Source organism: Pongo abelii, chromosome 15, assembly GCF_028885655.2.
Source record: "Pongo abelii isolate AG06213 chromosome 15, NHGRI_mPonAbe1-v2.0_pri, whole genome shotgun sequence".
Lineage (NCBI taxonomy): Eukaryota > Metazoa > Chordata > Mammalia > Primates > Hominidae > Pongo > Pongo abelii.
Genome location: NC_072000.2, coordinates 94,972,263 through 94,998,741, shown reverse-complemented (window position 1 = coordinate 94,998,741; position 26,479 = coordinate 94,972,263). Strand labels below are relative to the sequence as shown.

The 26,479-nt window shown below is 46.6% G+C and overlaps 1 protein-coding gene across 11 annotated transcripts in view; it reads left to right on the top strand.

The window, feature by feature from the left end:
- TTC7B (tetratricopeptide repeat domain 7B) overlaps positions 1–26,479 on the top strand; it is a 297,044-nt gene that overhangs the window by 189,077 nt on the left and 81,488 nt on the right. For 6 of the 11 annotated variants that reach the window (XM_054530407.2, XM_009249395.4, XM_054530406.2 and 3 more), the window contains exons 16-17: positions 11,610–11,726; positions 18,887–18,984. In XM_054530407.2, coding sequence (XP_054386382.1) covers positions 11,610–11,726; positions 18,887–18,984 — 215 coding nt within the window. Of the gene's footprint in view, positions 1–11,609; positions 11,727–18,886; positions 18,985–23,928; positions 24,091–26,398; positions 26,450–26,479 lie in introns of all 11 variants that reach the window. The other 5 variants (XR_010137010.1, XM_063715700.1, XM_063715697.1 and 2 more) reach the window with 2 other exon arrangements.

The following is a 26,479-nucleotide window of genomic DNA, read 5'->3' as shown; positions in this document are numbered from 1 at the left end:
CTACAAACATTAATACCTGTCTGTGCAATGCATGCTTGAAACTTTGTCCGTGCAGAGTAGCCTGGTAGCTCTTCGTTCATAGCTAAGCTTGTGTCTGCCTGTGTTTAATCTATTATGCATTTTGATTTCTACTCTGCTGAGTTTCACTGTCTGATAAAATGATGGCCATACTTTCTGCAAATGGGCGGTATAAGGTGCCTGCTGGTTACCCAGCCAGCTGTGAAAAAACATCAGATATTCCAAACACAGTTGAATTCTAGTTCATTTGTAATGGTCGCATTTTAAAGTAAGGAAAGTTTACTATTTAAAAAAAAAGAAAAAAAAAAAAGAAAAAAAAAAAAGGAACTTGAGAACAGGGAAGAGAAATAAGAGAATCTCCCAATTTATCCTATAAGTATTCTTGTGGGGATCCTGAGCTGAAAACAACTGGGGAGTATTGATAAGCCACCTTCAGATGATCAGATTCACTGTCCTTTGAACAGCTCCCCCAGTTCATGGGTAGAGAGCGCCTGCTTTCAGCCAGGCATGGTGCCAGGCTCAGGAGGGCCAAGGCGGGAGATGGCACCATCCCAGTCTTCACGCAGCACGCAGTGAGATGTGGAGGCAGAATCATACTGGAGCGTGCTATGCCTCCGAAGAATCGCTCACCTTCTGGGAGGAGGGCTGTCTGTTTCCGAGCTCTAGGCCAGGCATGGACAAAAGTGCTGCCTTCAGTGTCCCTTGGCACAGTGGAATCAAGCCATGCAAAACCAAACAGCCCCTCATGGAAACACACAGGAAATGAAGGCAGAGAAGGCAGGAAATGTAAAACAGGCCAGGATTCACAGGAGCAGCTAATAATGCAAGGATGCGCGGTCCCATGTGGCCCCGGAGCCCAGAGAGACGCATCATCCACCTCTGGTCCTGGAGAGCCACTTGGGCTTCCTGGTGCCCTGCCAGGCCCCTTCCTTCCTAGTTCCCTCCTGACTGTGCAGAAGGCACCATTTCTGTATCACAGAGCTTCATGGATCAAGTCCATATCACATCGTGGCCCAGGCCCTTCCCCTTCTAGGTCTAGGTGCTGGGATTCCCATTCTTCTGGCATCTGCCATTGTCTGCTGAACTGGGTCCCAATGTCTCATTTCTTCACTGTGCTCCCCTCCTCAAACTGGGGCATGTGGGGAAATCAGGGCCTTGGGGGCTCAGCCAGAAATAAAGACCGAGAAATCCTCCAGAGAGAAGGTCCTCTAGGAGAGGAAGGGTGGCAGAGCAGAAGAGGCCCGGGACTTGCTTCCCAAATGTCAGAAATTACCAAAAAGCTTTACGGTTCAGAGAGAACAGTGTATTTCTTTTAGGAGCCAGAGTAGTCTGACAGGAAGACTTGCTTTCAAACATGCCCTGTTCACGTATGTACTTAGCAGATGGCTATTTGACACTTCCTGTTCCAAAGGCACTTGTTCAATTCATTTTCCAAATCTGGGGTCGGGTTTTGGGCCCCTCACTTGCTTTGCAGGCCCCCAGCCCTAACACCATGCGCTCAGGTAGCCCTCAGGAATAGCCCTGGCTGTGTAGATTCTCTGGCTTCACGGATGGCACTATATGAAATGGCTCCCTTCATGAAAATGTCACTCACAGGGACTGGAGAGGTCTTTGGAACACAGGCAGTAAGGTGCAAGAGGTGTTTTCAGTTGCACCTGACCAGGTCATCTCCAGCTTAGGTGCCAGCTCCTAGATGCCAATCTGAGTGGAGATTAATAGCTGACGTGGGAGCAGAAAATGAGCCAAACTGGGGTTTCTTGAGGTGATTTATTCCAGCTAACTATGTCAGTTGTTTGTTCATGCTAAAAATACCACTAGAAGGATGGGGGAGTATTCCAGATTGTTGACACTTTGACTGAAATGAGAAGCAAAATGTAACTGATATGAGCTCTAACAGGAGCTCCTGCCTGTCATAAAGAAGAGGGAGGATTAGGACACCAAGAGGAGCAGCCAAACCACCCGGGACGGCCACAGCCCCGGCCCCAGTGCTGCCACTCACCACAGCCTCCCAGCTAAGATAAGGGCTGCTAAGTTCTGAAGAACGAGGTGTCTCCTCCTTATACTTTGGCCCTGAGAAACTTTGTTTTGCTAAATAGATGTGGCCTGGAGTTTTCCAGGACAGTGGATCTGGGAGTCTAGGTTAGGATGGTGCAGCCCGGTGCTCACACTGATGGGTGAGACTGGAGTGGTAGGAACGCAGTGTGAGTGTCCCGGATGTGCCAGCCTCGTGGGCTGCGACCCCTTCTCCAGCAGCTGGAGACATTAAATGTGGTCACACGGTCCAGGTGCAGTGGCTCACACCTGTAATCCCAGCACTTTGGGAGGCAGAGGCAGGAGGACCTCTTGAGCCCGGGAGTTCAAGAATAGCCTGGGCAACATAGTGAGACCCCCATCTCTACTAAAAAATTTTTTTAAATTAGCCAGGCATGGTGACACGTGCCTGTAGTCCCTGCTACTCAGGAGGCTGAGGTGGGAGGATCTCTTAAGCCCCAGAAGGTCGAGGGTCTTGACCCTCAAGCCACTGCACTTCAGCCTGGGCAACAGAGCAAGACCCTGTCTCGAGCAAAACAAAACAAGATAAATAAAAGTGGTTAAGTTTCTAGAACTTCCTTGGTGGTTAAATAACTCCCAGACAGAAGTTTGCCAAAAAGCTCCCCAGGCCAGTGATTTGCCAGGGCTTCATTCCTAGAGAAGATGCACTTAGGAAGAGGAGTCATCCATGCTCTTTAAACCCCCTGTTACTGGTTCTGTTGGCAGACTGGACTGACTGGGGCTGGCATGTGGTTGGGGTTTTGTAACAGAAACCAGGTACTCAGGTTTGATGTATGAAAAGCATATAGACACAATTTCCAGCTGGCAGCCCATAAGCTGGCATCTGCTAGCAGCGTTGTGTTAGGCCAGTGCACATTTCAAAAAAGTTTGAATTTGCTGAACTTCTGGTCATCACACTTGCCTGTTTTGGAAGACATTTGAGTTTTCAGCCCCTGGGGAACCCACAATGGGAGAGGGATAGTTACTCAGTGCTCTGCAGACTCAAGCAGGTGCCCTTTATGGGGGTGACAGTATGAATGGTACCCCCTCAGTGGGTACATTGTGGACTCCCCAGCTCCTTCACTAGAGACATGTGGAGGACCTGGGCAGGGCTATAGCGCCTTCAGAATGTGATCCAGGGGATCCCTCCAGAAGGAAGGAAGCATTCTGTTCAAGACATGGGCAGGCGTGGCCTTCCTTTGGGGGCTTAATGTAAATGGTTGTTCAGAATTCTCACTGAATTTAAGAACAAAATACATCCTGAAAAATGTCTTCCAAGACATGCTCCCCCAGTTCTTATTGGAATGAAATGAGCACAGAATTTCCTAAGTGCAGGGACTGTGAGAACTCTTCCCTGGGAAGTCTTTTTTCTTTTTAAAATCAGACCACGGCAGGTTAGGACGGAGAGTTATGAATGAGAGCGGTGCTTCTTGACGTTAAATTTGCGCATGAATCCCCTTGTGATCTGGTTACATGCAGATTCTGACTCAGTGAGTCTAAGGTGAGTGGAGAACCTGGAGATTCTTCTATTTCTTGCAAGCTCCCAGGGGATTCTGAGGCTGCCTGCCCTGGACACGCTCTGAGTAGCAAAGTATTATCGGACCTCAAGGCCTTTTCCCGCTTTGGGTTAATTGGAAACGTCTATATGTTTTCTAATGAACCCCAATGAATAGCACATCAATGCAGCAATTGGTTAAGCCAGATGATCTAAGAATTGTTTATTTCCTGTGTAACCGTTGAGGAATTCGATTATTCACGTGACATTATTGAGGATGTGCATTTTGGGAGGCCCCATGCAGTATTTGGTATCTAGTGGGAACGGTCACATGAACTGTTCCATCCTTTTTCATCCCTTCCAGCTGTTGCCAGAGGAACCTCGGGGTGGTTTGAGGCCTCCCAGCTCCAGGACATGCACAGCTGTCATCCCAGCATCATAGGCTCACCTGGCGGAGGTCGGGCCAGTGACGGTATTGATTTTCAGTGACAGTGACTCAGCCTGGAACCAGAGGCTGCCGTTTGCAGGAATATAACACCTTCTGAGATTGGGGTGCTTTGGAAACCCAGCCAGGAGAGCAGTGGCTCCAAGAGCAGCATATGGTGGGCCCTCAGAAATGGTGGTGAAAATGAATTGCGATCAGTTTCCTTCCAGCCACATGGGAACCTGAAAGGAATCTCTCCTCCCTGCCGAGGGCCTGGGTCAATGGATTCGATGACATCCCTCTCCCTGGGCAGCACTGGGCTGATCTCAGACTCTCTGTTCCCAGCCGAGTTCTCTGGTTTCACATTCCCATCTGCCTTCTCCCGGTCACCATGTGCTACTGGCACATCTCCTTTGACTTCTCTTACCATTCTGATTGGCCAGTTGCCAAACAGCCTTCTCAAGTTAAAATTTCAACATACTTGCCCCCTGCCCCCTTCAGCCTGATCCATTATTTCTCTTACCTGGTGACAGATGCTCACTTTCCTTCGGATGTTTGACAGCCAGCCGCACTCCAGCTCCCCCGATCTGGACAGGAGGCAGCAAGAGATGGGGAAGGTATCCAGGGCCCCCTCAGCCGCTGCCCTGCTTGGGCAGATCCCGCATGCTTTTCTGCACAGCCATTTTGCATTCCTGCCTACATTCAGTAGATAAACAAAGAAAGAGCAGGTCCCTGGCACGCAGAGCCCAGGAGCTCACAAACGCAGATCAGCACAAGATAACGAAATGTTCAAGGTTCCCGTGATGTTACCTCTAAAGCAGTTCCTGAGACTGCAGCATTCACGGATCACCTAATTAGTGAAGGTTTTGTGTACTAATATGTGTGTTTCTTCCTTGATATAATCAGCGCATTTTTTATACTGGCACAGAAGATGGGAGGGAATTATTACTTTAGTATTTCTCTGAACTTCTCTAATTGATTTTCATCGAGAGTTCTTCGGATGGCTCAGAATTCAGAAATATCTGCCCTTTTCACTTTATCTTTGGCCCCTGCCCAAGTCTGGGACTCATTGGGGTGGGACCAAGGCTAAAACTAAACTAGGGTGTGAGCTACTAGAGGTGCGTGTCCAGTGGTTGGGGGCAGTTTCCAGGGAGTCAGCGAGGTCTTCCCGGGGAATGGCATGAGACACTGAGCCTGGCCCTGACAAGTGCCGCTTTGACTCATTTCCTGAGGTGAACAATGGAAAGTCACGATGCCGCGTGCCCCAGAGTGTCTTCTTTCTAAGCCCTGCTCTAGGCAAACATAGTTGTTATTTCAAGAGTTATCTTGAGATTCTTAAAATATTCCGGAAGTACAGTAAAATAGTATTTCTATTTGTTTTAATGAAAAGTAAAACTTTGATTAACGAGGTCCTTCAAAAAACTAGATTTTATATGCACCAGACTTTTAGATGAAAGACAAGTCACAAAACACACACACGCGCACACACGCACGCGCGCACACACACACATATGCACACGCACACACACGCACATGCACACAGGCACACTCATGGGTTTTGTTTTGTTTTGTTTTTGTTTTGTTGTTTGAGACAGAGTCTGTCTCTGTCGCTCAGGCTGGAGTGCAGTGGTGCCATCTTGGCTCACTGCAACCTCCACCTCCTGGCTCCAAACAATTCTCCTGTCTCAGCCTCCTGAGCAGCTGGTAGTACAGATGTGTGCCACTACATCTGGCTAATTTTTGTATTCTTAGTAGAAACGGGGTTTCACCACGTTGGTCAGGATGGTCTCAAACGCCTGACCTCAAGTGATCTGCCTGCCTTGGCCTCCCAAGGTGCTGGGACGACAGGCGTGAGCCACCGCGCCCAGGCAAATGTGATTGTTCTTTAAAGAACTATGTATGAAAGATCCCAGGAGCAACACCCTGGTAACCCAAACGCCTGCTCACCTGTAGCCCTACTCCAGTTTCAGGGCCATCATCTGGCCCAAAACTAGAAATCCTGCCCAATAGTAGTGGTCAAATCTTTTTCTCCAATTGGATTGTAAATTTTTTGTAAGCAAGGGACTATATTTTATACCACTTTGTATTCAACATAGCCAGCACAGAGCTTTGCACATTTTGGAGTTTTAAATATTTGGCAATGGATGAGAAAATGTCCTGTACCTTCATTAGTGCCAGTAGTATGGTGGGATTTTCAGTCATCCTTCTCTGTTTCTTATTCACATGGATTTGGGTTTAAATTTCCATCCTACCAATCACTAGTGGTGTTAATTTGGGCAAATTACTTAACTCAGCCTCATTTGCAGGGTTGTCGTTAAGAATCTGGAATTAAATATTTAAAGTGTCTGGCAGCTGCTGTTATTATTGTTATTATTTTGCTTGTCTTCAAAGCAGAAGTTTCCTGGCTTGTAGCTTATGATTTCACAGTTGTGAGCTCTCGTGTTTTTTATAATTATGTTTCCATTTGGAAGGTTTAACTCCTATTACTTAAGGCTGGCTTCAGTGAGGGGTTGCTATTTGACCTGAATCTTGAAGGAGGAGTAGATGCTTAAAAGGCAGAAATGGATGGAAAGAGTATTCCAAACAGAGGGAACAGCATGTGCAAACACCCAGGGTCATGGAGGAGAGTGACACGTGGGGGAAGCTGACCACGGCTCGAGTGGGGGCGTAGGTGATGGGCAATGGACAAATCTTTTGGTAGCTAAGCATGTGGGTGGACAGGAGCCCGACCGCAAAGGCATTGTATGAAATGCTAGATTTGGGTCATCAGTAATGGAGTCAGATTGGTATTTTAGCAAGGTTCTTCTTTTCTTCATTAATTTTCTGTAAGTTTTTAATGAGTCTGTGAACAAAATAATTCTTTTGGGGGGAAGTAGGGGCAGGGTCTCACTCTTTCACCCAGGCTAGAGTGGTGTAGTGGCATGATCTCAGCTCACTGCAGCCTTGACCTCTAGGACTCAAGCAATCCTTCCACCTCAGCCTCCCGAGTAGCTGGGATTACAGGTGCATGCTACTACGACTGGTTAATTTTTATATTTTTTTGTAGAGACAGGGTTTCACCATGTTGCCCAGGCTGGTCTTGAACTTGTGAGCTTGAGCGATCCACCCGCCTCAGCAACCAAAGTGCTGGGATTACAGGCTTAAGCCACCATGCCCGGCTAATATATAAATTTTTAAAATTAGATTCATGGCTGGGCACGGTGGCTCACGCCTGTAATTCCAGCACTTCGGGAGGCCGAGGCAGATGGATCACTTGAGGTCAGGAGTTCAAGGCCAGCCTGCCCAAGATGGTGAAACCCTGTCTTTACTAAAAATACAAAAATTGGCCAAGTGTGGTGGCATGTGCCTGTGGTCCCAGCTATTTGGGAGGCTGAGGCAGGAGAATTGCTTGAACCCGGGAGGCAGAGGTTAACAGTGGGCCAAGATCACACCACTGCACTCCAGCCTGGGCAACAGAGTGGGACTCTGTCTCAAAAAAAAAAAAAAAAAAAAAATTAGAATCGTGAACTTTGTGTGGCTAGCTCACAGTCTCACCTGCGTCTCCCCTGCCCTCTTCATCATGTTGACAGTTAGACATATTGAAATGGATTAAATGTTAACTTTTCCCAAGTTTTTCTGTAACTTTCTTTTTGCCTCAGGGTTTCCTCAACATATTGAATCTATATCTTTGGGTATCAGCTGTAGCAAACGAATGCTGATCATTGTTTGCGTACTCTTCCTTTCTGTGCTAACGTAACATACACCCAGCCAGATGTTTTTGAACAGTCTTGTAGTGTGTAAGCAGGTTCAGCAAATAGGATGACGAGCATCACTGCTTGTTTTCAGTATTGTTTTGTATCTTGTAAACAAGCTGAGGTTTGGGGAAATGATGGAAAGGCGGCACACTCTGTTCCTTCTTTCCCTTGGGCATCCCAGGGAGTGTTGGCGACGGGCGGGGCAGGTGTTTCTGCCCATTGTACTGCCTACAATTGTGTGGCTTCTGCCCATTGTCCCAGCTGAACCTGCGTGGCTTCTGCCTATCATTCCAGCCATACCCGCATGGCTTCTGCCACTTGTCCCGGCCGTACCCACGTGGCTTCTGCCCATCATCCCAGCCACACCCACGTGGCTTCTGCCCATCATCCTGGCCATACCCACGTGGCTTCTGCCCATTGTCCTGGCTGTACCCACGTGGCTTCTGCCCATCATCCCGGCCATACCCACGTGGCTTCTGCCCATTGTCCTGGCTGTACCTGCGTGACTTCTGCCCATTGTCCCGGCCGAACCTGCGTGACTTCTGCCCATTGTCTCGGCTGTACCTGCGTGGCCTCTGCCCACCATTCCGGCTGTACCCGCGTGGCCTCTGCCCATCATTCCGGCTGTACCCGCGTGGCCTCTCTCCAACATTCCGGCTGTACCCACATGGCCTACCTGCGTGGCTTCTGCCCATCATCCAAACCATACCCACGTGGCCTCTGCCTATCGTCCCAGCCGAATCCGCGTGGCCTCTGCCCATCATCCCGGCCAAACCCATGTGGCCTCTGCCCATCATCCCGGCCAAACCCGTGTGGCCTCTGCCTCATCATCCCGGCCGTACCTAGGCAGCAGCTGCCAGGCTTTCCTCTTTGTCCCTGCTGTGTCCCTGGCTCCTTTTCTCTGCCAGCCTCTCTCATGCTGTTCCTCTTGAGAGGTCTTCCAAGTGCTTTTTTCCATCGTTTGTGCTCAGCCACTCTACCATTGTTCTTCCTGTCTGGTTCTCTGAAATCCAAGCCCACACCTTTTCAACTCCATATCCTGAGTCAAGTGTTTGAAAGCTGTTATTTTATGTTAATTAGAAGTTCTTTTTCCAGCCAAGAAGGCTTGCTCAAAACTGTTCCCCTAAGCTGAGGCTTAGAGATGCACTCTGGCATTCTGTCCTTTGGGTACAGTTAAAGGAACCACACAGTTCATTGCTGTTAGAGGCACCCCACTGCCTGCTGTGGGGCAGGCACCTCCTCTGGGGGGCAGGCGCCATTGGAGGGGAGTTCTTGGCGTGGCCCCCAGAGAGCTCCAGCCTGTGCAGCACGTGCATGGCTTCCTGGACCCCCCATAGTCCTCCATGGGGCCTCCCCTTGCTGCAGTTGCTTGGCAACCATGCCTTACCACCGTCTCCACCCAATGGTGACCTGTTTGGCAGCTTCTCCTTCCTTAATCTACTCTCCCAGTTGACCCCAGTTTGGTGGGAGATTCTGGTGGAAAAGTACTCCCATCATGTTCTGGACTCAGGCAGGCTTCAGCAGGAGCCAGCTTCTGGTGTCTTTAAATCCCCACAGAGGCACCCTGAGCGGCTGCCATTCCATTTAGGCAGTCTTGGTAAGGCTTCCAAAGCATTTCCGCCTCTTGGGATGTTTTTGAGCAGAAGCTGAGCCCTATTCTCACATCTAGCCTCACTCTTTATGCCCACCTGCTTGTAGATCAGGGACTACATCCCTCCCTTTACCTGGCCCTCGTCCCATCATTCCAGGCTTCTGCAAACCCAGGCATGGGGAGGCCGCAGCCCTGGCCATCATTCCAGGCTTCTGCAAGCTCAGACATGGGGAGGCCGCAGCCGTGGCCCCACTGGGAGCACCACACCGCCCTGGACTTCCTGTGTTCCATTTGGAGGAGTTGCTGGGGGCGCTTGGTGTGAACCCATCCTGAGCTTGGGCAGTGATGGGTTAGGACCACTTTCATTCCACCTCTCACACATGAAAAAGAGACTTTCCTCCTCTAAGGTACCTTTGAATGAGGACATCACATCATGCAGAGTGAAGGAATTCTCCTGGATTTCTAACTGAAATCTCTAAAACGCCTTGCTTTATAGAAAAAGTAGTCGGTGAGTAAATGCTGGTTTAAGGCCCATGAAACTCAGAGCACAATTCTTGGAACTGGAGGTGAGGCTACAGAGAGGCAGAGAGAGATGTCAGGGCTCTTGTCCTCAGGAAGGAAATCACATCCAGAAAACAACCAAAGGTTGTTTGAGCTTCAGTTTCCGTATCTGTTGAAGAGTGTTAGACACCACCTGCCTTGACAGCTTCTTCTAAGGACATTGACAGCGTGTGAAGTGCCAAACACAAGGCCTGGCATGTAGGATGCCTTCAGTCAGCAGGAGCTCCTCCCTCTCTTTTTCTTCTTTTTATTATTAACAACAAATGCCAGCTAATATGGCACATACTGAGTAGAGAAGATAAGGGGGTAAAACTTGAAGACTTACTTATTTAAGTGGGGTTTTGGCTGGGTTTGGGAAGAATTAAAGAAAGATGTGCATGAGTAGAAGCTAAAATTGGGGACGTGGCATGTATAGCCATAGAGTTGTGCCAGAAAGGTAGCATTTGGCCTATGAATTACATTGGCAGAAGTAGAGGGTCCAATTGGATGAGATGGTGAAAGAAGAGTGGCTAGTTAGTGGAGTGCCTTAAACGATGAGATACACAATTTTGACTTATTATTACAGACAGTATAAGTAAGGGATAATTGTAGTTTCTTGAGGTGGGAACAAAAATGATTTTTGGGGGCTGGGAGCGGTGGCTCACGCCTATAATCCCAGCACTTTGGGAGGATCACGAGGTCAGGAGCTCAAGACCAGCCTGGCCAACATGGTGAAACCCCACCTCTACTAAAAATACAAAAATTAGCCGGATGTGGTGGCAGATGCCTGTAATCCCAGCTACTCAGGAGGCTGAGGCAGGAGAATCACTTGAACCTAGGAGGCAGAGGTTGCAGTGAGCCAAGACCGTGCCACTGCACTCTAGCCTGGGTGACAGAGCAAGACTCCGTCTTGGGGAAAAGAATGATTTTTGGAGATCTTTATAATAAGATGTGTGAGAGCGGGTAAGTCAGGGGACAGGAAGAACACCAGGCTCATACTGGGACTTTTACTAGGATAGTGGTGACAAGTCCAGGGGCCAGGAGAACTGATGTCTACAGGCACCTAGGCTGATGTCGGCAGAGAAACATAAGTAGAATCTGGAAATGGCATTACCCTGAGGGGCCACGAAAGAGAGAACATTCTGAGCTTAGTGCCCAGAAGGTCTAGATGGAGGGTGGAGCAGTTGATTGTAACAAAAATACGGAAGAGAGACCTAGGTGATTGCGGAACAACCCCTAGGCCCTCAGTAGCAGGAATAGGAAGACACAGGAGCTGAGGGCCTATGCCAGAGGCTGCCCTTCTTCATGGGACTTCCGTTCAGGCTTTCAAAGCTCACAGGATGGTGAGCATCATTGTGGAGGGTTATCTGTAGATATTTATATCAACTGAGTCATATCTCCTGTGTAATTCTGTAAATAAACCAAGATTCGCTTTTAATGAGTTTTTGAGGTTTCACAAATAAATTGGTTTGGTTCTAAAAAGCATGCTTTTAATAAATTACCTGTGTTCTGAATAAAATTGGCCACTCTAATGCTTTCAGCCTGACCACAAATAGTCACATCGTGCTTGCATTTGCGTTAGTGGTGAGACTTATGCAAAGCAACATCTTGAGCCAGGAGTTCTGGAATCCCGCTTTCCTTGGACCACACATGTGGATGTTCCCTTTCTGAAATGAGTACAGTTGCTTCTGGGTCTAAGCCCACCACTTGTCTTGTTGGGATGGGGACTCTGTGGCTTGAGCCGTGGTGTTTTCTCCCTTTGTCTCCCCACTGCAGACTACTGTTTTCCAAAGTGAAGTTGCAGTCACTCTGCCGAGGCCCGGACGAGGCACTGCTGACTTGTAAGCACATGCTGCAGATATGGAAATCCTGCTACAACCTCACCAACCCCAGGTAAGAGGCCAGCAGGGCCTGTTTTGCGTGGCTTTTGCATGGGCCCCTGCCTATTAGTGCCTTCTCTGATTGGCATTTAGCAGGCAGGCATTAACTCTGTCACCCCTGTGCATCTCCAGGCCCCCACAAGTGGCAGATGATAGCAGTGGAGCTTCACACTCCATGTTTAAGGGGCTGTTTTCCCGGTGGCTGATGAAGCCTCCAGATCCTGGGTTTCTTTTGCTTTCACTGCCGTAGTGACCCACTGGACTCAGTTCACAATGGATCTCTATCCGGTTTCTCTCTAACACCCGTTTACCTAACTCCTTTGACAAGTCTTATCTTTCTGGTAATTTATGTATAGACCAGTCACGTATGTGTTCCAGATGGGGTTTCTGCAGTAATATTTAAAAGACCTGCACAGACAACAGGCCGCATGCTACTAAGAAGAGAAGTGGCTATTGGCATAAAATATCACTGTGAAAAAGTTAAAATCATGATGCATACAACTATCAAACACATGTCAAAGATTTTATTTATCTTATTAACTAATGCAGGAACCAGGAAAATGTTAAGACCTATTCACAGAAGAGTTTGAAGAACAGATACTCATAGGCAGGAATGCTGAAATGATTTGCAAGTAGATACAAAAACAACATCCTATAAGATGATGAAAGATATCGTTTGGGGTTCTTTACTACAGGGTGACATCAGTTGTCTCTCCCCCAAACAAAATTCACTTGCTTTATTATCAGTTTTCTGCGGGTTAATTTCTACCCCTACAGAGCTATAAAGTAGCTTAGTCAATGGGAAGTGAGTCAACGGTGCCTGCCCTTTAGAGTCAGATAACCCGGGGAAGGTCTGCTGGTCAACCCCCAGCATTCCACAGACAGACACCCACCTATTTGCCCATTTCCAAGTCTTGCACAGTTTTCCCTTGCATGTGTCTAGATTACTAAGTGGAGGAAGTCATTTGATGAGAAGGGATGTAATGATTCAAGTGAATTCACACAACTGCTCCTATACTCAGAGTATTTTTTACCTTCCTAGCAAGGTGTCTGGGCGGCTGATATCATGCTTTTAAGAGTCCGGGGCCTAAAAATATGTCACCTAAAATGTAAATGAGTACTAAGGGTGAGGCGGGCAGTGAGCTGGTGGCCGTGGTCTGCAGAGACCAGCAGGGAGGGAGGGCTACGGAGGCATCAGAACAGAGATGGGGTTCTCTGTGAGATTTTGTTTTACAAATGTTTCTGCAGTTTAAAAAAAAAATGTTCAAAGTCAGGGCCCTGTTAAGGGGATGGACCCCCTGGAAACTGATAGACAGACCTGTGACCCCAGGCCCTGTGGGCAGTGCACCTGGAAGGAAGAGAGCTCTGCCTGGAAAGCCATGTGCTGTTCAGCTCCTGCCCCGCCCACCCCCAGGCAGCCCCAGCCCCCACCTCCCCCCCAGCTGGAAGTCCCCTTCCCAAGCACAGGAACGGCGGCGTGGCGCTGTGCTGCTGGGCGCACCCGCCCTTCACTTGGTGAAAGGTAATCATGAGACTGGCCTCTTCCCTTTTGTGGATATGTTCTCAAAATAAAGATCATTTTAATTTTTTTAAAATTCTACATTTCTAAGTCTGGAAGCAAAAATAGAAACTGTCCATATTTATCTCCCCCGAAAGCCCCCACTCCTGGCCTATGAAATCTTCAGGATCTGGGGGAGTCTGCCTCCGAACCAGCTAGCAGGAGATGCTGCCCAGGCAGGTTGCCTCGGCGCTGGAGCGCGTTCCTTTGCCTGTACCCCCTTTAGAAATGAAAAAATAAACCCATCAGCTTCATGTTGCCAATTTCCCCTCAGTTCCCCACACCTCTCCCACCTCCCCACATTCCCTCCCACTTAGCAACCAAGAATATTGAATGTGAGGAGAAAAAAATAGCAGAATTGGAAAGCTTTTTAAAAATACTTAACCAAATGCCTGGGCTGTGTCCATACTTCCTCTGTTTCCTGAAGGTTCCTTCAGGGCCAGAGTGGGGAGGACCCTGGCTCCAGGCAGTGTCTGGTGGGGACTGGCGGATGGGGTGGGCGGTAGAGGCCCCACTGGTCACTCAGAATTCCCCCTCCAGCTCCCCGCAAAGCCTTGAGGGAGGGGTGGTGAATTGAGCAGCCCTTATTAAGGAGTGTCCTGTCTGGTTTTTTAACTTGATTTTCTCTGGGATAGAAATAAATGTTTCTCCTGTAGCCCTTATCATTATGTAAATGTGGTCATCCCGGCCAGCCTGCTCGGTAAGAGGTGACCCTGGCAACAGCATAAAGCCTGAAGGAAGGGCTGTGTCTTTCAGAGGACAGCACACCTTGCAACACTCCGGAGTGGGGCCGCAGCGGCTCCAGCAGCCTAGAGGCTGCGATCAGGGCATACAGTGTTTTAGAGGAGGGTGGAACCACATGAATAAGCGCCTAAGAATCACGCCTTCTTTAAAATAAAATGAAAACTGAACAGAAAGCATTTTGGCAGGCAGCATTTGGCTTCTCCCCGGAGCTGGTCTGTGCTGACTTCCCGGCTTCCTTGCTTCTGAGCATGCTGGGTTGTAATGGGCCCCCTGCTCTATCTGCCAGTTTCCCAGTCTTCCCACCCCCTTCCAGATCCACCCCAGGCTCTGCACAGGCCTCCAGGGCAGTGAGATGAGGAAGACGTGGGCAGTAGCAGGGAGTGAGTGGCCAAATTGAGAATAGACCCTAGCTTCATATTCTCAGCAACCCGTTCCCTCTTCTCGATTTTTGCTTAAAGGGGGAAAAAATTATACTGAGCTAGTCACTAAACTGAGCGTTGGAAAACTTGCAAATAGTGTTCCACCTGCAGTTGGAGATGCGTCTCTTGCTGTGAGCAAAATGGTGGGTGGCATTCTCTTACATTTGGCGAGGTGTTTGTCATTTCAGAAGCCTGGATTCTATTTCTCTCAGTCTGCAGTTTTGCTTGCATTTAGGATAGAAATCTGTCTCATGCTTCGCCTCGTCTCTCTGGGTGAAGTGTAAGGCTCCCTCAGTCCTTGTGCATATTGACCCAGCCACTCAAGACAGTGTGAATTCTGACCAGAATCTCACCAGAAGGTCCCAGCAGGCTCCCTGAACTGAATCTCACAGCATTTCAGCCAGGGATGGTAATAACCACGTTTATTGAAACTTCTCCATGCCAGCACTGTACTAGCCACTGATGTGTTATCTTCAATCCCTACATTAGCCTTGCAAGATAGCTACCATTACTTCCATTTTACAGAAAATAAAATTGAAGCTAAAAGTGGCTAAATAACTTGCCCAAGTTTTTCCCATTGAATATGTAGCAGAACAGTGATTCAGCCCCAGGCCTAACATCAAAGCTCTCTCCACACAGGCATGCTGCTTCTCTTGAGCTGACAACCAGTTTCTTTTCATTTTTTATTGTTAACCACTTCTTTCCCCCTCTTGTCACTGCTACTAGACCCATCTCCATCATGTACCCAAGAGGTGACATCTCCAGGTGATTCAAAGTCCTGTTTCAGTTACTTGCTAACAAACAGCATTTAAACACACACATACCCACATTCACATTTTTTTGCTGTAACCTCAGTTAGGAGTCAGAGATCCCATTTCATCCTTACAGTCACCAGCATTTGGGTGGAGCTTTTCTTTTTATAAAGCTTGTCCTCATTCCATCTTTGAAGCAGCTCCATAAAATGGGCCAAGGTCATGTGATCTCATACCCATTTTACTGATGAGACAATTGAGGCTTCGGGATATTGGGAACTTACCTTGACTCTTATCATCCAGGCCTAAGAGACCTGAAGAAAAACAGAAGTTCCTCTCCCATCTGCCCCTGCTCTGGTTTCCTAGCCGAGGCCCTTCTTTTAGGTGCAATATTTACTGTGCGCCAGGCACTATTCCAGGAGCTGGGAAGAGGCTCAGCTGAGACAAGAGCTCCAGGGTTCTGACTCCAAGCCCACCCCACCGCCACCAAGCCTCTTGTGTTTAACCTCCGTGGAAGACAGAGGATTTCCAAGAGAGGCTTCTAATAGCCAGTATAACTTTAACTCTCATGACAATTCAGTGATAATAGGGAATAGAAGTCCCTGCATGTGCGCATCTACCCATGTGGGCATCTCCCGCTTACATACCATGGATTTGGGGTCCTTCCAGTTTCCTATCCCTCTACTACAACACTCACAAGGGATGGTTTTCTCTCCCTTCCTGCCTCCCTCCTTGGGAAGTGCTCCTGGCAGCCTAAGGGCCCGGCAGAGAAGAGGTGAGGTGACTGGGCTATGAGGAGGAAATGGGTGGTTCACAGAACCTGAGCAGATGTGTCCGAGAGGGAGAGAGGAAGGTGACTTTCCAGCTTGCCTGAGAGACTGGCCAGAGTGAGCAAGTTAGGGAGACTCAGGGTTGCTCAAGGCCTCTCCTTGCCCCTTGTCCTGTATTCTAGGAGTCAAATGTAAACCTTGATTGGTAAAGACTCTATACCATGTAAATGAAGAACTAAAAATTGCTTCAAGCATCCAGTAAAATTCTCAATCGGTCACAAATACCTAATTATTTTTAATTTTTTTTTTTTTTTGAGACAGTCTCACTCTGTCGCCCAGGCTGGAGTGCCGTGGCATAATCATAGCTCACTGCAGTCTGTCTCCCAGGCTCAAGCCATCCTCTTGCCTCTCAGATAGCTGGGGTCACAGGTACATGCCACCAAGCCTGGCTTATTTTTTTATTTTTAATAAAGATGAAGTCTTGCTATGTTGCCCAGGCTGATCTTGAACTCCTGAGATCAAGCTATCCTCCTGCCTCAGCCTCCCAAAGGGCTGAGATGACAGGCATGAACCATTGTGCCCAGCCCTAATTATTTTTAGAGAGAAAACATTGAATGTGGAAACAGAAGCATCTCTATGTTGAATAGTTGATTGTTGCGTACACACTGTTTTCAAAAGGAGCTAAGGCAGACACACTAAGGATGTAACTGAACACTGTTTCCCAGCTGGTGGAGGGAACGTGGATCCTGTGCCATTGTCAGGGGGTGAGGTTCAAAATTCAGATGATGGTTTGTTTGGGGTTTCTAACATTTTAACTCAGCTTCCCCATACCTCCTGCAATTGCACCGGAAGCCTAGGGATAAGGTGGCTGCAGGGATTGGCTGGCCATATTAGCCTCAGATGTGTGTTGTAGGCATGTGGTTTTAATTACACCTGGCGTGTACCTAGAAGTTGTAAGTCTTCAGAATGCTCCATCTATGTGACCTTATGTCATCCTCACACAGTTCTGTGTAGGACAACAATCCTTATCTTCACCTGATCAGGGAAGTCAGTGAGGCACAGGGAAAGCTGCCTTGCCCAAAGTGACCTCCTCGTTAGTGACAGCACCAAAACGTGGTGAGATGGGAGGCTCGTTAGTGACATCATCAAAACGTGGTGAGATGGGAAGCCTGGAAGATGAGAATGTCTGAAACAAACCTCAGATTTGGACCACCAGAAACCCAGGCAAATCCTTCCTTTGCAATGCTGATACCTCATCATGTGTCTTGGAATCCCCAAGGTGGTGAATAATATGCCATTGTTTCACCGTATTTTGAGATAAATCTTCTGGAAAAGCTCCTAAGTGGAGAGCCATTGCAATATTCAGATAATTTGTACTTAGTAGTATTTATGTGAAAAATGCTACCTGGACAGACCCGTGCCAGAAATATTCAGTCAGTGTTGTGATGAGTGAAAATTTGCATGTACTTTTATGTTGTCTTCTGTTCACAGACATGTATTGTGTCTCAGTTATGGAAACAATTAAAAGAGCAGTTTCCAAAAAACATGTCTGGGATGATGTAATAAGTATAGGCTGACAAATAGTCTGTCCTGAAGGAAGTTTTCTTCTGCTTCCTGTGGATTTCTGTAATGTAGTTAGAGAAATCGCTGGACGTGGAAATTGCAGCCTGTAAACTGTATTAAGTTTCATGCCAAATCTTGTTTGTACTGCTTTAGCAACAGCTGCATAAAGGAAGGAAATTGTGTCCCTTTATTGTAGAATCTGAACTTCTTCACAACAAAACATCACTCTTAAAGCCCCCAGATTGGAAAAGAAAATAGATTCAAAGAAAACCATTGAAGATTCAAACCTCAAGAGACAGATGTGATTCTTTTTGGAGCTGCTTTGATAGGATATCATGATACAGGAAAAAAAGCAATAGTGTTTACCTACAAGCTTCCTAGAATTTAAAAAAGAAATCCATGTTAGATGAGATCCCTTAACTGTTTCTCTCCCAGTTAGGCCCACTGTGGTTTCCCGTGTGGCATTACCGGGTGAACAGTGCCAAGCCTGTTTTATAGGCACAAGCTAGAGAGGGGACTCAGTAGAGATGGGCTTGGCAGTGCAGGAAGCTTGTAGGAGTGGTGGTATGGAGGCTGCCACCAAAACCCTGCCATGTTCTCTCCCAGTCCCTGCGTGTCCCTATCAGCCAGCTTTCTCCAGCTTAGGAACACTAGACAGGGCTCGTACACCGGCAGGAAAGTTAACCACACGATGTAGCACAAAGTCCTACATTCTGGGGACCCCCTACATTCTGGGGACCCCAGAATGAGTGCATGACTGTAATCACACTCGGAAAAGGGGGTCAGGGGTTCTTGAATCCAGCAGCTGCACCTTAGAACCATCTGAGGAGCTGTGAAAAATGTCGATCAGCCCAGGAGTTTTGATTTGTTCGGTCCACAGTGGGACCTAGGCGTCTGTTGTTTAGAGATGTCCTGGGTGATTTTCCCATGCAGCCTGGGTTTTAGAAGCACAGGTGTGGAGCATTGGTTCATGAAGACAATTCTTCATGGATGGCGTATTCATGGACTTACTTGCTAAGACTTCACTTTCTAAGGTTGCTAATGCCAATCAGTTTCCCCTTGTAAGGTGGATGGAAAACGAAGCTTGAAGTTTTCATTTTTGTGTCTTCTAATGACATAAAAGAGGCCAAAATTAGCCAGGGTCTGTGGGTGTGGTTTATGCCCTGTTTGTGATAGTGAACACTGAAAGGAATCCCAGCCCAGGCCGAGCCAGGAAGCAGGATGCCTCCTTCATAAGAAAGATGCTGAAGAACGTAAAAAATGCACAGAAGGTATTCATTGGCCTTCAGGAGTCAGTATTGGTTGCCTCTCTTTCCTTCCCTCCTCCCACCTTGCAGGTGACTGACATTTGTAGCTGTGTTTTGCAGTGATTCTGGACGTGGGAGCAGCCTCTTAGATAGAACCATTGCTGACAGACGACAGCTTAATACAATTACTTTGCCAGACTTCAGCGATCCCGAGACAGGTGAGAATAAAAAGCCAGAGGGGACGAAATGGTGTCATGGAGAATGTGGGGGCCTGGGACCGAGTGACATGGGATGAGACTGATCGGGTTTGGGTTGGAAAAATTTCTCGCACAAATAGCTTAAACACTCAACCGAGGTGCATTGCTCCAATGTCTTTCTCAAGTGTTTCTTCACAGGGGGGACAAATCTATTTCCCCCTTTGCTCTTGGAACTTAAAATTTGAAACTAAAATGAGGTGGTTTCTGTCCCCATCAGGTTTCCCCTCTGCTTCCCTGTGTCTCCCTCTCTCTTTGGGTTTCAGACCTTGCTGAAAGCAAAGTTCACTTTCTAATCAGTTGCACATATAAACACACATACACCCAGCACAAGGCCCCATAGGGTGGCAGGTGGGTTCCACTGTCCCCATGCGGGGGCCCGAGGCACTTTCTGCCTATAAGCAAATCTGCACACCTCATTGTGTGTGTGTTCCACATTTGCCTAAGTACAGGGGAGTGAGTCCACCTGCGTAGACCCCACAGCGGTGACACAGGTGAAGTGTCCCTTACCCAAAATGCCCGGGACCAGAAGTATGTTGGATTTGGGAATATTTGCATAAACATAATGAGATATCCTGGGATTGGACCCAAGTCTAAACATAAAGTCCATTTCTGTTTCATATACACCTATACACAGAGCCTAAATTTAGGCAATTTTATACAATATTTTAAATAATTTTGTTCATGAGACAAAAGTTTTGACTGCATTTTGACTGCGGCCCATCACATGAAGTCAGGTGTGGAATTTTCCACTTGTGTTGTATCAACACTCAGAAATTTCTCGATTTTAGAGCATTTCAGATTTTGGGTTTTCAGATTAGGGATGCTCAACCCGTACCAACGATTCAGTGGTAATCTGGGTGACTCGACAGACCCACAAAACATATAAATTTGCTCTTCCTTGAGCCTCAAACATCATTCTAGAGCATCATTTGGAACCTGCTCCTGTTCCTTCTCCCCCACCCACAGGGGACCGTGTACCGCTTAATCTCTATCTGGGTATGCCTGGTCTTTTATGGGCTGGCTGCATGAGAGGGACCACGAGGTTATTTTCTTGTCCTTGTGCCACATCCCAGCTCTGCCAGAACCTTTCCAAAGAAAGCCCGAGAGCAGCTCTGAGTCTTGCACTGCCAGGGCTTGTCCCCTGGAAAAACCTATCCAGGTGGGCTAAGAGGGATAGGGCCTTTGGGAGCCAGATGTGATGTTCAAGCCAGGCCCACCCCAACAGCTGCCTTGCAGACTGCATTTCTGCCCCAGGCTCCCTTGTACCAAATTTAAAGTCAGCTTGAGAAATCAGATCCAAAGGTCCTGCGGCTCCTGGGTCAAAAGATTTTTGGGCACTGGAAGCGGCACAAATCGTAAATTGGTGCAGTTTAATCTGGCTTGCAGCTGCTGCTTAAGATGTGGACTGAGCCATGGAGAAACTCACCCCCTGGAGTGGCCTGACCACTCTCCGGACAGGTCAGCAGTCATTGGTGGGCTTAGACTGCACACCAGGCAGAGACCCTGGCTGGAATAGCACAGCAGAGTTCTGCATCATCCCAGCTCCTGCCGAGGGACTTGTTTAGGCCCCGTCATTGTAGGGAAGAGGTCAGGCTGTCAGGACTAGCCACTGCAAGGTGAGGCTCGGACATTGGGAAGAGGAGGAAGTGAAACTCACTATAGCACCAGCAGCAATTTCGGCTGATTCAAAACAGCTGCTGTAGCTACCCAGCACCGTCTCCCCGCTTTTCTCCCTCCTAAGTATCCTGTGAGAACAGCCACACTAAATTCAGACCCCCTTTCCTTCCAGCTGGCCTGGACCTTAATTTCCCTGGAGGTCCCAAGACTTTAATGCCACATCACATTGAGAACAGATAGTGTCAGAAAATAAATGAGGTCCTTGTTATTCATTCTTCCCGTTGCCCGTTGGGACATTTTCCCTAGAGTGCTCGAGAGTCTCCCTCTTCAGATGCAGCTTTCTCAGATGCCATGGTGTTTAGGGAAGATGTGCCTGTGTGACACAGTCTGGGGTGTCACTGCCCTGGGTTGGGCCTGGCCCCAGGTCTTCCTCCTCCCCCTCTGCTTAGTGGTACTGATGCAGCCGGTCTCTCGGGTGGGCCACCATTCACTTCCGGAGAGCCTAGGTGTTTGGAGTCAGGACCGCCGGCTCCTGTGCCCTTCCTCAACAACAGGGGGGAAGCCACAGCCTCCCAGGCACTGCCACAGACTGTTTCATTGTTGAGTCATCCACGAGAGTCCCTCTGAGACTCCTGCCACCAGCCCTACACCACCCCCGACCCAACCAGGCAGCTGCAAAATACTGATTTGCACGCCAACAATTTAACCAAGAGACCAGGGAATCAGAAAAATGGAAGGCCATTTTAGGAGGCCTTGTCATATTTGTAAACGAGGGTAAAACATTCTGAAATGACAGTGTAAATCAAAGAAACTTACACATTGGGAAGGCTTGCCTAAAAATGGAGAAAAATGCCTCCACCTTGATTAATAAAGCCCAGTTGCATATGGTTCAGCTCGTGGTACAGTCACAGAAGGGGCAGACGCTGTCATTCACACACCTGTGTGGAGAGCCCGCCTTGCGAACCACCCACAGATTATTTCCCTCACCTTGATTTGATTTGAAGAGGAAATACATTTACATAATTCGAAAGCTAGAAACTAATTCACAAGGTGCTGTAGAGAAGTTTGGCTTCCATCCCTGCCCATCCATCTTATTTGTTCCTAAAAATAACTGTATTTATTAGCTTTTTGTTTACCCTTCCAGTATTTTTTCATGCAAACAAGCATATATATCATTTCTTCTGCCCCTTTACATAGACGACCACACACTATATATGCTTTTGAGCATCTGCCATTTTGCACTTCACAGCGTATCTGAAGATGCCTCCATATCCATCTGTGGAGAATTTCCTTATTCTTTTTTACAGCCATATAGTATTCCATGACACATGGATTTTACATTCTGGATTCTTATCCATCCAGCATGACCACAGTCATTTTTCCTCCCTTTGCCTTTGAACAGTTTTCAGTTCATGTGCTAAAAGAGCCTGGCTAATTTTGAATAGCCACTGCGGCACTGCTCATCTAGAAAAGCAACTGGGCTATAGAGGCAAAGAGAAAAGGAACTTATCCGAGGTCAGAATGGTTCCCAGTGAAACAGAAGTGACCCTGAGATCAAATATGGCCTGGGAGAACCCAGCCCTGGCCGGTGGCAGCTTATCAGCGTCATGCCTGACACTTAACTGCTTTTCTAAATCCCCTTTAAAGGGCACAGGCGTCCGACACAAGCAGAGCCCTGCAGTGTTAGCATCCATGAGGGTGCACAGCCAGAGCCACAGTGAACTTCCACTGTCGAGATCCTGCCAACCCTGGGGCACACGCCCAGGATCACCCGCTGTGCGGGCAGATTCCTTTGTGAGGCCGCAAGTCCTCTTCGATCTGTTTTGTTTTGTTTTGTTTTCCCCCAGAACTAAATTTATTTTCTTTTTCTGTTTTTTAATTTCTATTATGGAAAAATTTCTAATATGCCAGAACAGAGATACTAATATTCCCATTACCCACCAGTGAGTTTTAGCAGTCAGCATTCTCATTTGCTCTCTGTCTCCTGTCCCACACTTGCTTTTCCTAGAGTATTTTAAGGCAAGTCCCTAATATCCTATTTTGCCTGTTAAAATTTCAGGATATATGTGTAACTGATAAGAGCTTAAAAATATATAACTACAATACTATTATTATATACCCTGGGTCCTTATACAGTGCAGCCTCAGTGTTCATGATTTTGGAAGTGGTTGTTTAACTGGAATACGGTTTCCTACCTCTGAAATTGTCCATATGCAGAGCTGTGGAATAACATGAGGAGTCACCCACGTCTATAAGCTTTGAACTGGCCAAGTCCACTGTAGCTAATAGAGTGGAATTTTGTTTCATTAAACAGACTTGTCAAACTAAAATAGCCCCCCTTATAGAGCATGACTTCCCCTTAGGTATCACCTTGGGCGTCCCTTCCTTCCGCTTCTGCCATCTCATAGGTCCCAGCCAGTGAAAGAGGACTCAAATAGAGTGACAGTCTTTACTTTGAAGCTCTGAGTCATTGTCTTTTCTTTGGAATAAGTTGGTAGTTCCTTAAATAGAGAATGAAAAAAAAATATTTTATTCCTTTGCCTTTAAAACAGGATGTGGGGTAAGCGAATTTATCTTTAATAATTGGTAGATATCAACAAATACCTATACAACGCAAAATAAGTCTTTTAACTTGAAAGTTTGATCCACTTTGTTTGGGTAAATTTCTAATTGCAGCTGCGGTGATCTCCCCATTGCCACGTGTTCCTCCAGCTGTAAGACATGAAGGCAGCCATACTGGCTTTTTTCCCAAAGTGCCCAACCTGCACACCCAACCATAGACCACCCCAGAAAGCTTAGCACCCCCTTGTCATAATGCTGGGACCATGACATAGTGCTGCACCTCAGTACTCTGCACCTTGGAAAACCTTATTTTCAAGTAAACTGTATATAAGTGCTTCTCATAAAAAACAAATCCTTGTAAAGTCAAGTCCTAACCCTTTCCAGTTGAAAAGCATATTGTTTCCTCTAGAATGTTCTGGATATTGTAGGCTAAAGATGTATTATTTTCAGCAGATCACACTGCTGAATCTGTGCCCAGGTAAATCTTGAGTTATTTTTATTCCATGGTGGTGTTGTGGACCAACTAAATAACCAGTGGAAAAACAAATTTGTTTTCTTCGAAAAGCACTTGTATTCTATTGTCAAGTAGAGGAATGATTGTGTATTACATGACCTCATTTTCTTTGCAGCTTATGTGAGTATATTAAAAGCGAGTTTATTTTTTTCTTTGTGTTTCTAAAGTTTTTTTTTTTGCCTTCACCCTTTTTTTCTCTTTCACTTTTTTAGTGTCAGATTCCTCCTCCTCCTCCTCTCCTCTTTCAAGAACCGAATCTCCTCTCCACCTGTTTGTGTCTTCTCATCTTCATTCTCCCAAACCCGATACCTTTGTGTGGCCCCCTGCAGCTCATTCATTCAGTGACGCAGGTCCCCGCCGGGAACCCTCTCTCTGTAAACATGGTTTTTCCTTTCTTGTGAGACCTACTTCATTTGCGTGTTTTACCTTCTGATAATCTTCCTAACTGATAAGCTGGAGTGGAAACTTCATCAGACTTGTCAGAGAGAAATCTTGCTCATTTGAAAATCCAAAAGCTGTTTGGGGCAGAAGGAAACCTGAGATTGCAGGCATCAGAGCCCATGCTCCAGCCTCCTCTTTGCAAAGTAAAGGAAACCTTCTGGGCAGGACGGATAGAAGTTTTTCTAGAATATTGCCTCTAATCCTTGGGTCCTTCCGTGCTTTCCTGGAGTTGATATAAATGCATAAAAATTAATCCTATTAAAAGGCAAATTATGACATTTTGCGCAAAAACTCCTGTTTTCAATTTAGAAATGAATTCAACCAGTGTATAATCATCAAGGCCGTATTCTACAGATCAGGGCCACAGCCCTTTCAGCATGTGGTTCTCAAACTTCACCATGCATTAAAACCACACAGAAAGCCTTTAAAGCAGCGGATCCCCTGGTCCCCACCCCCCAACTTTATATTCACTAGGCCTGAGGTGGGGCCTGGGAATCTGGATTTATAAATTGCTCCCCTACGATTCCAATGCCAGTGGGTTTTAGACCACATTTTGAGAAACAGTGCTGTAAACTGTTTTCCATTGGCAGTGAAGGAAAATGTAGGGTTTGTGTCATGAAACTATGCAGAGAAATTGAATAGTATTTTATTTAGTCTAATCTTGCTTTTAAATAACACAGAAATTTTGAAAGTCAGCTTTAGGGAGTTCCAGAACCTGTCCATGAACAGCAACAAGAAATATCCCTGTGTGAAAATGAACACTGGTTGCTAAAACCCTTAAATAGGACCTAAATATGAGTCTGACCCAGGGAGCCCATCCTTGTTTTCTTTTGCTCATTTATTTAATGTTCACTGCCAGCACTGCCAGAGAATTTAATCTCTATATCTGTGATTTATAAGGGCTCCTCTTTGTTCCAAATGCCCAGTTATATGCTGAACAAAAGCTCTTAAGGGGAACTGCTGCCAGAAAGAACCACTTTCTCTAATGTGCACATCTTTTGATGGCTCACCCGCTGTGTTCAGCTCTCACACACACAAAGCCAGGGCAGAAATTAGATTACCATTCAAAATAAACGATCCACGCCAAAAAACTCGCTGACCGTACTTATCTGCATATTAAGTGTTCTGAACTTTGCTTTCATGGCAATCCCAGTTTTATGAAATGGAAGATGAAGATACTGTTTAAACACCGTGTATGTTGTTTTTAATGCATTTCTTAAAATAGACATTTTCTCTTAATACAATGCCTACTGGCAATTGGCAACTTTGATATTTCTAGAAAAATTCTTTACATTGACTTTTGATGAGTTTATTGTCTGAAAATGGGATCTTCCCATTCTAGAATAACATGGTATATTCCCACTGCCCTGTCCACTCTTTTCTGCACAACAGACCAACCTGCCCGTATTTTTCGTGTTGCATCTTGGGAGCCCTGTGATCCTGAAAGGCTTTGAAGATTGCAGTCCCGACTCTTCAGGGGAGGCACTTTATGTCTGATTAATGAGTGACTTTCTGGGGTGATGAGCACCCACTGGGCTTTCTGCTGAATGGAGTATGTCCCGGGCAGTGCTCAGTTGTTTATTCTTAATAAGCTGAAGTCATCTTTCCATCCTCAAGGACTGTCTAGCCAGTAACTAGGTGTTTCAACTAAGACTGAAGCTCTCGAGAATCTACACCCTCCCATAGAGTCAGCATTTAGTTAGAGAGGGGGAAAACATACTGACAAATGTAGAATTTCTTAATTAAAATTGTAATGATTTTAAGTCCCAACTTTTCCATTAGGACAAGCAGATAGTCAAGACCTGAAGTTGTATGAATTTCTCCCTCCAACCCTTTGACTTCATAGAAGAGAAAATTAGCCCAACCCAATAAACCATTGGAGTCATGATTAGGGTTAATGTGTGGAAAGACCCAAAACCTGCTTGTTTGATTATTTTTCCCTTCGCTTTGGAATTTCCTGCTCTGGAAACAAAATACATTGCATGAATTGGTCAGCTTTCATGTGCTGGGTGAACATTTAAATGGATAGGGGAATGCCCAGTTGGCCTTTCTTTGGTTTAAAAAAAAAAAAAATTGTTAGTGGAAAAATGTGTGCCACTCTTGAATGGAAATATGATTCTAGACAGCCAGACTTACAGTTGGAAGGTTATTAGAACTCTGTTCGCTTTTTTAGCCTTAATTTTGATTTTTCAAATGTTTTGTTTCTTGGTTTTAATTTTTGGTTTGATCTGTTGTTCCAAGGCAACTCTCCAGAAGCATACTTTCATGGTTTTCCTTCCCTTTTTTCAGTTAGTAAGTAGTTCACCAATCTATTAATCCTTC